This window comes from Pseudoliparis swirei, chromosome 1 (genome assembly GCF_029220125.1).
Source record: "Pseudoliparis swirei isolate HS2019 ecotype Mariana Trench chromosome 1, NWPU_hadal_v1, whole genome shotgun sequence".
Classification (NCBI taxonomy): Eukaryota; Metazoa; Chordata; class Actinopteri; order Perciformes; family Liparidae; genus Pseudoliparis; species Pseudoliparis swirei.
The window spans coordinates 14,801,133-14,818,776 of NC_079388.1; the positions used below are offsets into that span (position 1 = coordinate 14,801,133).

The window sequence follows — 17,644 nt, forward strand, 5'->3', positions numbered from 1 at the left end:
CTGCCCGAATGCGCTGGGTAGAGTTGTTGGCACTCAGACTGTGGCATTAAACCGCCAGAATGATAACATCGTGGAGAAGCTGACGGCTCTGCAAATGAATTGGATCGATTTGAAAACCTATTGGAAAATGGGAGGAAAATGGAGGGATAGTAGTTGCGCAAATTGAATGCATCTACTGGAAAACCAAACAATCCCAATCTGATCTGCTTTCGGCTCCCTCAACCAGAACGGGCCTTGGCCGAGGCCGTTACTGGAACAACAACTCCCCTGAAGATCGCTGAAGTGAGAACCTCTCTCATTCCCTTCCCCCTATCCACAGACACCTGTGGTTGTTGTCTCCCCAGGACCTTTCAAGGCTATCTCCATGGCAACGACCATCTTGCGGTCTGAGAACTCTGTCTGTTGTGGCCTGGGGGAGGACGACATACCAGGCCACTCGCACACGAACTTTCAACACACTGATATGCATTCACGACCCTCACCCCCACCCCACGCCTTCGCCTGCTTCGTCCCCCCAGTGTGACGGGGTCTGTGACTGGCGCCGTAATGGCTGCTGGACTGGCTGGCTGCTTGTCTGTGCTGGTTACCTTCTGCCCCCCAATGGCTGGGCTTAGATCACCCAGTCTTTGGCTTACCTCCCCCCCCCTCCATGTTGCAAGTCATGTTTAAAATGTATGTGCTTCATGTGCTCTCTCTCCTCATGTTATGCTGTAATCTTCATCCTTTCTTGCCATTTCGTTGCCTCTGTACCTGTACTCTAGCAATGACAATAAATTGAATCCAATCCAATCCAATCCAAATACTCTTTACATACAATAATCCACACAGTTCCCCTCCAGATACGTTTTTAAATATGTTAAAAATACTCTCTATTTTTGTCTAATAAAAAAAAAATACTCTGCTTTGAATCATATTTTTGTTTAACCTAATGTTCTTTGTAAAAAGAAACAACAATAAATAATAATAAAAAAGGGAAGATGGAAGCTCATGTGATTTTTTCCCCTCATTGAGTAATTCTGAAAATTCACTCGTTACATCACATATTGTATTTTCAGAATAAAGGAGGAGGACGTTTAGACCACGAAACCACTTAGCTGTGTTTAGTGACCCGTCCCATGTTTATAGAGAATAACAACTGACGTGATCACATGTCCACTTTACGGGAAGCGCGATTGGCTTTCGAGTTTGTGACGTAAACCAAATCCGGTTCACGCCACAAAACTCAGATTTCTGACAGAGGTGAACAAACATCTCCCCCTTCAGTGGGGGAATTATTTTTATTTCTTTTTTCTTTTGTTGTCTATCTTATGCATTTTTCATTTTATGTTTGTAATTTTGTAAAATGTTAAATATTATAAAGGTGGCTTTTTTGGCTTTTTGTCCCTTCCTGCACTGTGATATTCATGTATCTTAGTTGTGATTTTTATTTCGTTTTATTGTTTGAATTGTGCAAAACAATTAAAATAACTAAATAAAATAAATTAAATAAATAAATAAATAAAATTAATTAATAAAATAAAATAAATAAAATAAAATAAATAAATTAAATAAAATAATTAATTAATTAATTTAATTTAATTAATTAATTTTATAAATTAAATTCAATAAACCTCCAGGGACACACGTTGCACAGATAAAGTCAGTCTAGTCCCAGGGACATAAATATAAGGTATAGTGCTACACGTGTTAACACATTAACCATGTATTTCCCACATCTTCCTTTATGCATCCCCAACTAAATTCATGTCCTTGCCAAAAAAGGAATAATTTCTCTCGCAATTAAAAAGTTAGAGAAGGAAGTGGCAGACTTTCAGTTGGAAGACACTGACATTTGATTTTTTGTGTGCATGTAAAACCAGCCAAAGAGTCTGGTGGACTCGGTGGTGGGGAGGGAAGAGGGAAAGGAAGACTTGGAATTGGATCGATTAGTTTGAACCAACAGAAAAAAATCTGTATGACACTGATTTTGGAATTTAATAAGTCTTAATGAAGATTTGGAACAAATAAAATAAATTAAGTCGTTTAATGATGATTTTATATCCTCTTTACTCAAAAGGCCGTCCTCATAAACTATCACCAACGTGACTGTGTGTGTGTGTGTGTGTGTTAAGTCTTCACACACACTCACGGTGTCTCTACTGATTTATTAGATTTCATAACAGAAGTAATGAGGTGCCACAAATAATCCTGGTTTTGACACCTAATGTATCTTAATGGCTCCGATTCAAGCGCCATGCATATTGCATTGGAAGAATATTCATATTATGCAGTGTGATATTTCCAACCTTTATTCAGTCCAGTTAGTCCCAACAGATCTTCACAAACATCCCGCTCGTTTCCACTCGAAATGATAAAGAAACCAGAAACAAACAACCCTTGAACCGTGAGCGCTTTTCTGTAAAATTTGGCATATGTATATTGCATTATTACAGTTTTACAAACAAATGTACAACAAATACATCATAAATCGACTCTTTATTGTGAGACAGTGGGGAGCCCGTTTGCGTGTTTTCTTCTTCTTCTTCTTCTCCTCCTTTTTCCCAAGTGGGGTCTGAGCCGTGGCTTCCCTCTACGAGGTGTAGTCGTACTCCTCTGCACTGCGGCGGCCGAAATCCATCCAGCCCAAGTAGTCCCTGTCTACTATCCGGTGGTTGGTGCTCAGTCCGTTGGCTCTGCTGTTCGCCGTGGAGTTTCTACGAACAGAACCTGGGAGGATGATGAAGAGGAGGTGGATGAGGAGGAGTGAAGGTGACAGAAAGAGTGGGCGGAGGGGGAACAGAGCAGGAGGGAAATCAGTATTCCTCAGAGTTTGTCGAGCATGAGGTTCGTGGTCCTGCTTTTTGGTTTCCGTAGAAACGTGTTTCAACGAGAGTAAAACGTTGTTTGTTTGTTTTATTGTATGAAACACGGCAAGAGGATTCGTTTAGTTTTTTAAAAATTATAACTAAAACATCTCCAATCTATGACATCCGGTGGTAGTTTCGGGGTGAAATCGGACGCCAGTGGTGCTCTCGCTGGTCTTAATGCACTAAAATGTATTCGCGGTGATCGATGCTTTTAATATTTTTCACAGCTGGGTTTTTTTATTCAAAATTTCAGACAGTTAGTCGAGTTAAAGTTCCTCAACATGTTACACTTTTTACAATCTGGTGTTTGTTGATACCAGAGACTAAAGGTTTTTTTGGTTGATTTGTGTTTGTGTGGTTTCCGGGACTATTTGGTTTTTTTTTATGTCGTGAAGCCGTTTCCATGGACATTTAAATTGTCTCTTTCTCGAGTTCACACAACACCAACAATTTTAAAAAGGGCGACGTTCCAACACCAGCTGGACTTTAGGGTGACAGCGTACTATTACCGTGCCCTTGTGTGTCCATGCATGTGTGTGTGTGTCCATGCGCGGCCGACATGTGTGTCCATTCCCTCCAAATGATCTTCTTCTTCTTCTTCTTCTCCCTCACACGTGACCTCCCTTCTTGCAAAACAGAAGGAGGATCACTTTTGGTAATCAATTGAGCGCTAGCAGAGATTCTGTTTTCAGTTCACCCACATCCTCCTACGCAACACACACACACACACACACACACACAGCGTTTAAGTTCCTTGGCGTGCTCCGATTGGCTGCAGGAGGCTCGACAATGACACCTCCTACGACCGAACATGCAAAGTGAACAGCGAGCACACCGACACGGACACTCACAAACACACACACACACGCATGGCTAACACACACGCACACATTCGTTTATCGATTCCGACGTGCCCTTTAACATTCGATGGTCTTCGCTGTCCGTTTTTTTTGCATTTATTTACACTTACGCAACAGCAGACGATAAGTTTCGCAGCTTGAATTTGCAAATGTCGCTGAAGACGGAGGACACACTTTTTCTGCAGAGCTTTCGGAGAGTCTTTTTCTAGCTTTCGATGGCACGTGGAAGCCAAAGCAGAAGATTCAGGTCTCGACGTTGAGTGTATTGAGTGTATTGATGAGAGATCAGAGCCCTGAACATGAGGAACCGAGGCAGGGTCGAGGGCTTTGTCTCTCGGCATTGAAAAAGACAACAACAACAACAACAACAACAACAAAAAGAAGAGCGACTGGGAGTCAGATGGGAGAGAAAAAAAGTGAAATAAGATAATATGAGGGGAATGGCCGGAAGCCCACGCACACTAATACGCACTCTGTCAAACCACAAAAGCTTTTCAGAGCCACTAATTTGTTTTACTAAGATGGCTCTGCGCCGATTCCAGTAATTAGCGAGATCGAGGGGAGGAGATAGTACTCGTCTCAGAAGATGAACCAAATATGTGCAGTTGCCCGATGCTTTTTTCTCCTTTACACACTCCCCAAACATCCTTCAAGATGCTGCCGGAGCTGCAGGTATGATGCAAACTAACACACACACACACACACACACCTTTCCTGGAGGAGATGAGTCTTGCCAGCAGCTCACTGAGGTTGGCTCGGGAGTCGGCATCCTCCTCAGCCGGAGGAAGAGCTTTCACCTGGGGGGCAGAGCGGCTGTGTTGGAGGCGGGGCTCTCCCAAGGTGTGCATGTCACCCTCAAGGAACGCTGCTCAACACAAACAAACAGACAAAGATGTCAGACGAGGAAACTTATGGTGTTGTTTTAGTGCGACGTGCCCTTTTTGTTGCTTTTTTTGCTCGCCCGTACCTTGGGAAGCGGCGAACGAGGAGCGGTGGCCCTCGTCGAGAGGCTGGGAGGAGAAGGGGAGCCCCAAACAGCTGGTACACAAGACCGCCAGCACGACGCACACACACAGACCTGCAGTCATCTGGAGAGAGAGAGAGAGAGAGGGGGGGGCACACGGCGGAAAAGTGTCATGAATCTGAGATCTCCTTGTCACCTTCCACACACACACACACAAAAAGCACAACTGAGTCCGTCTGCCAGACAATTCCTCTTTTTGGACTGATAGCGATCGCTCTGACGTGCACCGTGAAGAAATAAAAATAAAAAGGGAAAGAGCGTGAATCAGAGAACAGCCCCATTCACCCTGTCATCCGAGGGGCGGAGGAGGGTCGTTGCATCTCAGAGGGTCAGAGTGACCCGGCTGTCAGAGAATCTCTCATTTACACAGATTTACATTCGGGGGGGGGAACATATTTTTGGTGGCAAATGAGTTTCACCCACTGGGGATAAATAAAGTTTTCTAATTAAATCTAATCTAATTCATCTCTGGAAATAAATTGAGTAAAATGAAAAGAAACAAGTAAAACATGATCATTATTTAAAATGTGAATCTTCTCATTAGTTTGGAATAAATACACCAAAATGTTACATATTTGCATCGTTTGACGTGTGAGAAATGAACCAAATAAAGGCAAAAATTTACACAAAATTAAAACATATTTGGACTTTTCATGAAAACTGCCTCCATGTCTGATGCAGTCTGATTATGAAGGGTACACAATATAATAACAATATTAAAAACAACATCTTGTAAAATGCCTGAAGCTCCGCTCCGTCATACAATAATAAAGACATAGCGGTTTCCTTACCTTGAGAAATGAGGTTCAGTGTCAGAGGAGTGTGTGTGAGAGTGAGGAGAGCACTTCTCTGTTGAGTGGGAAGGATGCCCCTTTTATACTCCACCCTCAGCACCCTGTGTGTGTGTGTGCGTGTGTGTGTGTGTGTGTGTGTGTGTGTGTTGCCTCAGCGTACATCCTGTGTATTCCTCTGTGCCTTATTTCCGCATATTTGAACAATACCAACAGCGTGCTTCAGTTTTAATCGTCTTTATTGTTTGGTCATCGTAAAAAAAATCAGAAGCTGCCTGTTTGTGTGTTTGTTTGTGTGTGTGTGTGTGTGTGTGTGTGTGTGTGTGTGTGTGTGTGTGTGTGTGTGTGTGTGTGTGTAAAAGAGTGTGCATTCACATGGGGGGGGGGGGAATCATCAGGGTTAAAAGTGTGTCTTGAAATTGACATTAACATATATATCTTTTTGTTTTAATAATATAAAAAGGCTGTCACGAGTGTGTGGTCGGGCATGTGTGTGTGTGTGTGCGGTTGTGTGTGGGTGCGTGTATCTGTACACACACACACACATGCATTAGAAATCAGAGGATGTTCACACATAAAAATAAATGTAAAAAAAGTGGGCGGAAGCAGCGAAGGAGAATTTTCACTTGTTTTCATTTAACAGGTGACTGAGCTCCAACTGAGAAGGCGGTTAACACACGCACACGCCATTTTACTGTGGTCTAATTAGGAGGGGAAAGACACATAGACACACACACAGTGAGCTGTACTCATAAGTAACTCTGCCGTTCAATGGAATATGGATCAAGTGCTCTATCGATGCCGAATAAATGAAGAATCGCTGCAGTTACATCTGTGGGGAGTCCCTGGTGTAATTGGCGACCGCTTGACTTGAGCCGCTGCCAGTGAGGATGAACGACCATCATCTAAACTGTCACCGGAAAAAAATGAAAAGGGTTGCCCCACGACCAAAACGTCGAAGGATTGAAACCGGTTTTCTTAAAAAAAGAAGATATTTTAAGAGAGAGAGCACAACTTAAATAGCAGATTAATCATTTTAGAAACTGTAGAATCACACATGTTACTGTAACTGCAGTTAACATTGAGATATGAGCCCAATGTCTCTAAAATAGGTTTATGAAATTATTACTTTAATACTTAAAGCTGCCTTAAAAGAGGTAATTCAAACTACGACGCTATACGCCACAGGTGTCAAACACCGCATCGCTTTATGTGGCCCCCTGACGGCGTGATCACCTTTTCTTAAGAAAATTATCCCGTGCTTTTATTTTGAAGGTTTTAGATTAAATGGATTTATGTTGTAATATTAGAGGTGGACTCTGTACTTAGATCAGGGATGCCTCAAACACACTGAAAGGTGATGCACAATCTCATCAATGTCTGATGTAGGTAGGTAGGTAGAGAGTGAGGGAGGGAGGAGGGAGGGAGGGGGGAGAAAGGTAGGGAGGTAGAGAGATAGATAGATAGGTAGGTAGGTAGGGAGGGAGGTAGAGAGATAGATAGATAGATAGATATGTAGGTAGGTAGGTAGGTATAGGTAGGTAGGGAAGTAGGTAGGTAGGTAGAGAGGGAGGGAGGTAGAGAGATAGATAGATAGATAGATATGTAGGTAGGTAGGTATAGGTAGGTAGGGAGGGAAGTAGGTAGGTAGGTAGAGAGGGAGGTAGAGAGATAGATAGGTAGGTAGGTAGGTAGGGAGGGAAGTAGGTAGGTAGAGAGGGAGGGAGGTAGATAGGTAGGTAGGGAGGTAGAGAGATAGATAGATAGATATGTAGGTAGGTAGGTAGGTATAGGTAGGTAGGTAGGGAAGGAGGGAGGGAGGTAGAGAGAGAGAGATAGATAGGTAGGTAGGTAAGTAGGGAGGGAGGTAGGGAGGTAGAGAGATAGATAGGTAGAAGGTAGGGAGGTAGGGAGGGAGGTAGAGAGATAGATAAAGTAGGTAGGTAGGACGAGTCTCTCTCTCCATCACATCTCTGACACGTTCTTCAGCTTTCTCCTTCGTATTTGTGGCTTCGCTCCATGTCTGCTCGTCTTTCTCGCTCCCCGAAGACACGATCCGAAGGCACGAGTGTAGGAGGTGAGGCCACGGCCGTCCGAATTAGAACTAATTAACCGTGTGGAGTAGGCGGCGTACGAGCGTGTGTGCGTGTGTGTGTGTGTGTGAGTTTAAGATGTGGACTCAGTGCAGCCTGGAGACAACCTGCTGAGCGTGATCTCTCGCCCAATAATGTCTCTGAGCTTAAAGGCCACCGCTCAGCGTCCATCCGACGCACGTCTGGCGTGAACGATCGCTCACGCGTCTCATCGCTGACGGCGGACAGCGTGGAAAATAAATCTAACTGAAATCTGCAATTATGCAGAGGGACGGTGAGAGACCCCTCGCCGAGGGCATTCGCTCGCAGCTTTGGTTTACAGTTCGTAAACACGCTAAATAATGCACGGATCTATTACCGTCTCCGACGCGCCATGCACTCAGGCGAGGGCGATAGTTAAATATGATAATCTATCGTCTTAAACTGGAGCGATAACACACACAAAAACATTGAGATATCATGATGTGAAATAATAGTCGTCCACATTAAGCACATACTTAAACATCGGAGGAGAAATATTCTAGGGAATGTAATTCACTTATTTTTTTTACATTATCTCTCGGTTCAAGGTGATTAACCCTCGAGCTTCTCTGGCTTTTTTCGGGCCGCCGCGGGTCCCTGAGGTGCTGCACCTGTTGGACCAATCATGATATCTGCTCCGCGGGAGCGGCGTGTCGCAGCGCTTCAATTTTGAAGCTCAGCGGGAGCCTCGTGTCAGCGGGAGCACGTCGTACCGTACGCCCATCTGTGAGCGGGGTGAGAATACCAGAGTGCGATGGTCCAGATTAATCACGTGAGAACTAAACAAACTCGAGGAGCTGGTGGAACGCCGCAAGACGATTGGTAAAGGAAAGAAAGGAAAAGGGATGGATGTACGGGCCTTCATCGTGACATGACCACCACCTCTGAAGGAGAGTGAAACAGGTATTTAATGTAACGTGTAACGTGATGTGTGTGTGTTTTCTCTCCCCGAGTCTGAATGAAGGAAGGAAGGAAGGTAGGAAGGAAGATAGGTAGGTAGGTAGGAAGGTAGATAGGTAGGAAGGAAGGAAGGTAGATAGATAGATAGATAGGTAGCAATGAAGGAAGGAAGTTAGGAAGGTAGGTCTGTAGGTCGATTGGTAGGTAGGTAGGTAGGAATGAAGGTAGGTAGGAAGGAAGGTAGAAAGGTAGGTAGGTAGATAGGAAAGAAGGAAGGAAGGTAGGTAGGAAGGTATGCAGGTAGGTAGGTAGAAAGGAAGGTAGCTACAAAGGTGGGTAGGTAGGTAGCAAGTTAGGTAGATAGGTATAGGTAGGAAGGTGGGTAGATAGGTAGAAGGGAAGGTAGATAGGGAGGTAGATAGATCACTTAGGGTCCTCTGCAGACAATTAATGAGAAGAAAACCTCCAGTACACAAAACACTGGCCTTCCTCCTTCCTCCTACTTCCTCTTTCCTCCTTCCTCTTTCCTCCTTCCTCCTTCCTCCTTTCTCCTTCCTCCCGCCAGTGAGCTCTAACTCTTTCCCCCCTCGTCCCCTGGCCTCTGTGGTAAAGTAGAGTATTTTACCACTTCAGCCCCGGTGGCATCAATCTCCCCTCATTGGAGCCCATTAGTGAAATGCACGACAGTAAAAGATATTACTCAAACTTACCTTCTCAAGAGGCTTGAACAACAGTTATATACCCTTAGTGAAGAGAAACAAGTAAGGAGGTGACGATACGGCCCGCAGCTTCAAATACGCCAAATACATTTCCCCCAATTACGGAGTCAACGCCTACAGATTCTCCCTGCACATCCAAAACGTGTGCGTGAGTAAAATGTTGCATCCAATTAAGTTGATTGGGGGCAGGGAGGGGGGGGGTAATTAAATCATGGCACATTTCTAAACGCGGTGCAATTAAAAAAGCTTTTGATGAGTGAAAAAAAGGGCGTGGGGACATCATTCAGGATGTTTTGTGATGATAATGAAGCTGAAACCTTATTATCCCCGATGAGACCTCGTGCAGATATGTGTGTGTGTGTGTGTGTGTGTGTGTCACACCAGTCCGCTTCAGGCCCAATGATATTAACCCTCTTTGGGAAAGGCAATCACCTGTATGTGTGCATGCGTGAGCGGCGTGAGCGGCGTGAGCGGCGTGAGAGGCGACATCGCAATGGCCGAGTCACGGTGTCTTCTCAAAGAGATCAATTAAAAAATATGTCGAACTCCGACTCCCCAGAACTACGAGAAACCTGTTTTAAAACATAATAATAATGTGATAATACAATATTGATTATGTGTTTTAGAGGCAGGAGGTGGAGGAACATAAGAATGTGTTTCAAGCTTTAAGATATTGGGTAACAGGTACATTACAAAGCATGGTTAAAGTGGAAATTACACACACACACACACACACCCACAACTCCCATCTTGTGTTATATTATTGGGAAAAAATAGCAGCTGACATTTGCCAGGGGGTGTGGAGAAGCGAGGGGGGGGGAGGGGCTGTGAGCCGACAGATTTACCCTCTTGTCGAATTCAATAAAGTTCTGCAATAAAAACCGTCGACTCTTTTTTTAGATGTTTGAAATTATTTGGAACCATTTTTCGGAAACAGTGATTAATTAATATACTTATTTTTATAAATTCTAAATTATTTTGTTATATCTCGAGCTTTAAACACCAGCTCTACAAGAAAAGAAGAAAAATCACAATAAAAACGCTGTGAGTTAAAACTTTGAGACACTCTGAACTGTGCCCCCCCCCCCTCCCCCTACTATTGCTTAACTAATGAACGCTGAATTACAAAGAAACAAGGAAATTATTTCCAACGCAGCCTGAGGCGCACGTTGCACGTCCTCAACGAGCTGTGGGCGACGCGCTCTTGCTCTTGTGTTGCAGTGGAGGGGTAATTAGTCCCAGCGTTGAGGTCACGACCCCGTCAGATTGACCCGGCATCGGGTTGAGACAAAGTCCAATTTGGGGGGGTTTTTCTTCAGAAAACGCACCAAGTTCATGTGTTTTTGTCACGATTTCCCCACCTTCATAGTTATATTCATCCTGCATTCTTAATTAACTCTCCTGTCGTTCCAGATCCTGTCCTCCTCACCTGATTGTCCCTCATTCCCTTCACCTGGTCCTCACGCCCTTCTCACCTGCAGCCCATCCCCTCATTAGTCCCTCACTATTTAGCTCCCTCTCTTCCACTTGTCCTCTGCCAGATTGTCTTGTGTGTCATTGCCAAACTCTCCACCGAATTCCTAAATACTAACTCTGATCTCCCCGTTACGACCCTGTTTGCCCGTTGACCTGACTTCAGATTTTTGCCTGCCCCTTTTTGGATTTGTTGCCCTGTTTGACGGACCACCCGGTTTTGACCCTGCCTGAATCACTAAGTAAAAAGCCTCCTATGCATTCCTGTTTTTGTGTCGTGCTTTTGGGTTACAGTACCATTGCAGTGTTTTAATCACCGCCCTTTCCATCCTCCAATCACAGATGTAAACGTGGCTTTTAAATCTAGTCCCAGCATCCCTCTGAGGCAAATTTGTGATATTGGGCTATTTAAAATACACTGAATTCACTTGGGAACATTTTTTCTCCATTCATCATGTTTTTTTATGTTTTCTCTCTCTGAGAAAAGACCAAAGTAGCTCCATAACTCACGTCACGGCAGTTAAGTAAAAAATCCTTTAGCCCCCCCCCCCAAAAAACAAGAATATTAATTATTAAACCCCCAGATTGATGACCCCATGTTTGTGTATATGAGTCGCACGCTCATGCAGGAAGATGTCCGTGTGCTGTTGGCGGATATCTGTGTGAAATTGGCCAATAAAAGAAGATTATGAATCATTAGGCTTATCTCTCATTGAGGGAAACCAATACCCAGACCTCACAGCTGCACATCAAACACGATCTGTTACGTAATAACCAAATATTGATCACCTCTGAAGAAACGATCACTTCATTATTTCACGGGACCAGGTCTTTTTCACCTGGAGGAAGATACTGAGTGTTCCTCTGCGGAGATGATGATGATGCAGCGTGTTCACGCGATGTGTGTTTACTCTGGTTTGTTTATCCGGGTGAAAAACAACATCATTCAAACTCACCCGGCACCAAATATCATCGGTTTGCTCGAAAATGAGCCTCAGAGATGTCTGTTTTTCAACATGTGAAAATGAAATCCCATCAACAGCAAACAGCTCCCCCCCCCCAAAAAAATTGTTTTATATAAACATCATGTCTGACCAAATAGCTCTGAACCAAATCATCATCATGTGATCATATCCCATTACCATGCCTCCACCTGAAGGCTTTCTGTGCCACACTTTATTACAAATGGGGTTTTATTTTCCCAGTTTGGGATCTCACTTCCTAGTCTGTGAACGCAGCACTGTGGAAACAATAAGCTGGAAAACCCTGGCGCACTTTAGATACCGGGTGAGCATGTGCAAACGACTGAGAAATGAAAATAATGTGACTAAAAAAGGAAAACAGTAAGTCAAATAAGTATAAAATTAGACTCACATCCTCAGGCAGATGTTTTAACAACCACAACCTTCAGATACTCGTCTCTCTTCATGCTTTTACTACGACCACAAAGAGCTTTAAGCTATAAAAGCCTTTCAACTAAACTATGGCTGAATTTTTATAAATCATATTGAACTTGTGTGTAAATAGCCAAATAGTTGCCATGTGACTTTTCTCATGCAAATAAATACTCATAAACAGTGAATTAATATAATGAATTCCTTCTCAACCACAGAACTGAGGGTAAAAGGAGCGGTGAGGCTGGATTCTGTGGCGAGTGTTTATGAGAGTTGTCCTGCCCGTCCTCGTGGTCGGTGTCGTCTGGACTGTGTGAAAACTTTATTGATTATGCTTCAAAGTCTTGTAACAAACATGAAGAAGAGAGAGGCCCACTTCTCTCTGTACTTCCCTTTATGCTGCTCTGTTGGCGTGACATCCATTTCCAAACACTTGTTGAGTGCTGGAGACAGCAGGAGATTTAATGATTTTCGTAAACACACACACACACACACACACACACACACACACACACACACACACACACACACACACACACACACACACACACACACACACACACACACACACACACACACACACACACACACACACACACACACACACACTCCTTCGTCTCTCCCTCCCACAGGATGTATAATTCACGAGGCGTCCGTGGGGTTTGGTTTTGGATTCTGAGAGAGTTCAGAGCTGCAACGTGACACGAATTTGGAGATCGCCGGACTCGATGTGTCCGAGTCCACGGGAGGACGGGCGCCGCGGGGTTTTGGTGTGTGCGGTTGAGGTGGATCACAGGTGACGCCGCTGCTGATTGGAAACCAGCGATTAGCCCGTCGAACCGATTTTCATTGTCATTCAAAAGATTTTGGTGGGAGCTTTTTTTTTTAAGTTCCGTGTCATGTCCTCATGGCTCTATTTGAGGTTACAGTTTATTTCTGATATTGTGACTTTACAACTCGCTCCAGAGAAAGCCTCTTTTTGCCTTAGAGACAATAACTAAGGATGATTTCAACGCAGAGAAGAATGTCCCCACGGGGATGAATAAAAGTGTTCATTTCTTTTCTTTCTTTCTTTCTTTATCATCTATTTTTACCATAATTCACTAAATGAACATCATGCCGTATTGGAGAAGACTTGAAACTAGAGAATGAGACCATAAACTCTATGTTTAATACATAATATTAACAAATAAAGGAATATTATATATTAAAGGGATAATTTATATATTAAATATTAAATATATTTATATAATATGTATATAATAATATTATATAATATAAATATATATATATAATAATATATATATAATAATATAAATAATATTTATTATATATATTTTATTAAATATACATATATTTAAAAAAAATATTAAAGGACAAAGAAAGGAATATCATATCATATCATATTATATCATATATATATCATATCATAAAGTGAGAAGCAGAGTAATTTTTCTTATAGATTTCCATAAAACCAGACTTCTATTTGCAACCAGAGGAGCCCAAAAGACCAGGAGAGAGAATACGAGTGTTTAGGAACTTCAACATTGGCCTCACTCTTTAGAACCTAGAAGTTGTCGCCTGGCCCCAAAATCAAGCGTTCACGCACTTATGCACACACACTCACATGCACGGACACACACACACACACACAACCACTCTGAAGCATTGCAAAGCGGAGGACGACCTCTGCGACTCCCATCCTGCAAACCGGTCTCCATCAGCACCGCGGGCAGCGACCCGAGAGCTTTATTCTGTGCTGGACTCAGCGGCCACATGTTCACACAGACAGCTCATTATCCCACAGAGGTGACAGAGAATGACAGACGAGTTTGATTGGCAGCTGATATCTGACTGTAAAGATCAATTCGTACAAAAGGAGGGAACAAAGAGCGAGAGAGGAGTGATTCAGATCGTGATCGCCGACTGAGAGCTGAGAGAACTCCTTTAATGGTCAGAGCGGAGGGCTCATCCTCGTCTCTTCATCCCACCGACCAGATGTGGACCGCTATTGTGTTTCTCTGCTGCTGTTTTCAAGCAGTTCTCATAGCAGAGAGAAAATCAGGAAGAAAGAGAAAATCTTTAAAGACCAATGTTCTGAAATATTTGCCAAACTATTATGATGAGAATACAATTCGCTCTGTGCAAAATGTCCCTCTGTAACATTTCTCTCTGCACCATTCAGCATCATAATGTGCAGTGAACTAATATCCTGTTTCATTTATTGTAGGTTCCCTGGAAGGACGCTCGAGTTCTCCAAATATATCTCAAATAGTAGAATTTTTTTTACATTTATAGCACAATTAAAGATGATAATCGCGGTTATTTCAACCAATATTGAAATCACGATTATTTATTGATTTTAGGAAAAAATTGAATTAACAAATCACTACTTTCACTTCCATGTTGTATTAAATTCCTGCTGGTGTACAAATATTTGATAGGAAATGGTTCTTAATTTCAGTGGATCTACAGGAAGCAAAATAAAATAGCACCGAAACTTTTTACCCAAAATTAAATCAGATCACTGCTTTCACTTCCATGTGAATTCCTCAAAACATTAATTCAATAAAGGTCTTCTTCTCTCGAATTTAGTTCAATATACAGCATATCATTATTTTTTTTACAGGCTGCATCTAACGGTTGCGCCTCAGCAGCGTGACGTGTCTGGAAAAGTGAAGCCAAAACATTTGTATCGCCCCCCCTGGTGCCTCGCAATTTATAGTTCAATATAGATAGATAGATAGATATATACTTTATTAATCCCCAAGGGGAAATTTGTCGTGACAGTAGCAGCAACACACAAGAATAAAAACAAAACACAAAATATAAGAAACAGGGATGAAAGATATAGAAGTATACAAGTAAAATAAAAGTAAAATACAAAACAAAATATATATGTAAATATACAACACACATGCATACACAACACACAACAACACTGACAAATCAAATACAAAAAATATTAAATATAGACAGAGTGCAAAAAAAAGCAAAGTGTGTGTATGAGTGCAGAGCAAATGAAATGAAATGTGTGTGTATGTGTGTAGTGGAAACAAATGAGATGTGTGTTCATGTTATTGTGGGGAGCCAAAGAGGGGATCACGATTCATATTATATTAATTGTGCAGCCATACGGACCTGATATGCATTGAATAAGAAACTGGATTTCAATAATTGGAAACTTGGAAAATCATTTTACCAATAAATTGGGAGCAAACATAAAAAATATTTACTCCTTTGAAAAAGATGAACTTTGAGTTTGAGCAAAATATACAACCACCAGTAATTTGTTTTAAAAAGAAGGAAGATACATGTGGCTGACCTAAAGGGTTAAGGCTGAAGCTATATATATATATATATATATATATATAAATGTAACTGCCATGAATGTTATTTATGTCATTTGTAGTAAGTTTGGTTGAATATATTATTTGTACAACTCGTTTATTGAATGTTGGTTTGTTTTTGTTTTGTATTTGGTGGGAACTGTTTGCGTGTCCTGTGTTGCGCTGGGACGCATTTGATTGCAACAATCGCAGGTGAACATGTGGTTGAAGCTAGAAGTGCAAGTAAGTGAAGCTAGGAAGAGTAAGTAAGTGAAGCAAGTAAGAGAAGCTAGAAGTGCAAGTAAGTGAAGCTAGGAAGAGTAAGTAAGTGAAGCAAGTAAGAGAAGCTAGAAGTGCAAGTAAGTGAAGCTAGGAAGTGCAAGTAAGAGAAGAATACATGTCTAAAGTGGACCCATTCCCTCGTGGTTTATGTGCAGCCAGTGAGGTACGTTTATGTTTTATGTTAATGTTTTCGTCGCATATATTTGTCAACTGTATTTTATGTAATGTCAACGTCAACCTTGTTAAATGTATTTTGTACAGTTCGACGGTGGATTGAAGGTGGATGGCGAAGTGCGCCCGCATCCAATAAACATCTGTCAGTAAAGAAAAAGAACAACGGTGGCGTCTAATTCCTGGAGGGAGTGATAGTCGAACTCAAGCCTGCTGATTCCCTGGACCCGCTCGTGCAAGACAGCTCGTCAAGACGGAGTCACAGCCACACTGTTAAAGGACACACCAGTTCATCCATTTTCATGAAGACGTCCGTAAGTCAGGCACTTAAGTGTGTGTTCTGAAAGGTGACACAAGGATTGAAAAAGTACAATGGACTACGAAGGGCTGTGTGTAGCCAAATAACATAACAGTGTTTAGCAAGATATTAAGTCATATTGATCATTAATTATTTCATTATAAATAGTTAATTGATTTCCTTAAGAAAAGTGAATTTTCGTTTATGTGCATTTAAAGCTGCTATTTGAAGTGAAGTTTGAAATTCTGTATTTTATTTGAAGGGTTAATTTGAAAGACAGTAACCTAACATGGCATATCCTATTCTCTTGAGTATGTTTGGAAAATGTGTATTGTAAACTGCATTGCAACTTAAGACAACTTGATTGTGTACAGGCTATTTTCAAATAATCTAAAATGTCACAAATGAGTGAAGAGAGTCAATATAAAGGATCACTTGTAGAACAAGTAGCAGAGGCAGAGCAGAGAGATGACTCTAGCGTTGTACAACAAGCAGAACAGTTCGAAGAGCCTCGACGAAGTGATAGAGCCCGTACACTAACAGAAAAAGGGAAAGAATTGCAGAAAGAAAAAACAAAAGAGCTTCTACTTCACTTTGACAATATTTACGAGCGCTGGAAGGCCTTAACTAAGTTGGCTAAAAAATCTGTTGTCAAACAAAATCCTAGCAACATCCTACAAGATCACATCAGCACTATTGAAAGAGAATCATCTGAACTGAATATTGTTTATGAAGATTATCGAAGGATCGACAGCCCACCTCATGAGATGCGCCGGAAGCTGGATAAATGTATATCAGTCACAAAGATTGTTGTACACAATGCACAGTCTCAAATTCAAGGAACAAAGGAGGAACTGATTTGGCCTGATGCAAGCTCTGTATTCGCATCTACAATGTCCAGTGTTTCATCTCCGGACTCAAAGTGTTCTAAGGCTACTTCCATTCTAACGTTTCCTCCGTTAAAAGACAAGAAGCCGCTGTATGCAGCTACCAGAGCTGTATTGAAGATTATGGCTGAGCAAGACTGCCAGCAAGAGAAACTGCAAAGACTTGAAGTTGAGGACAAGCGGATAGTTGCAGACCAAGAAGCAGCTGCATTAACTCGCCGTCTTCAAGGCGAAGAGAAGAGACTGAGCGTAGGAGTGAGCGTAGGAGAGAAGAGACTGAACGTAGGATAGAAAAGGAGACACAAGAAGCTCTCTCTTAAAGAAACAGCAGGAAGAGAATGCTGCAAGAAAGGTTCTGTAGAAGAGTTGAAAAGAGAGCTTGGACGTTTAGAGGAGCAAAAAAGACTGGATGCAGCCAGAGCAAGGCTTCAAGTCTACGATGAAAATGAGTTTTACCCAGACCAAAGGCTGAGTCCACATAAGTATGAGCTGCCTAGGTTCGAGCAAGCAATTGACCAGGTGAATCCTGTGTATCAGGACCCACAACCACTAAGAA

At 42.3% G+C, this 17,644-nt stretch overlaps 1 protein-coding gene across 1 annotated transcript in view; it reads right to left on the reverse strand.

Moving 5' to 3' along the window:
• Positions 1-2,337: 2,337 nt before the first annotated feature.
• The window catches only part of cckb (cholecystokinin b), a 49,703-nt gene continuing 34,396 nt past the window's right edge, over positions 2,338-17,644 (reverse strand). Inside the window, exons 3-5 of the mRNA XM_056416299.1 lie at positions 4,674-4,794; positions 4,416-4,571; positions 2,338-2,706 (exon numbers count right to left, since the gene is read on the reverse strand). Of these exons, the coding sequence (XP_056272274.1) occupies positions 2,570-2,706; positions 4,416-4,571; positions 4,674-4,794 (414 nt within the window). The 3' untranslated portion in view covers positions 2,338-2,569. The remainder of the gene's footprint in view (positions 2,707-4,415; positions 4,572-4,673; positions 4,795-17,644) is intronic.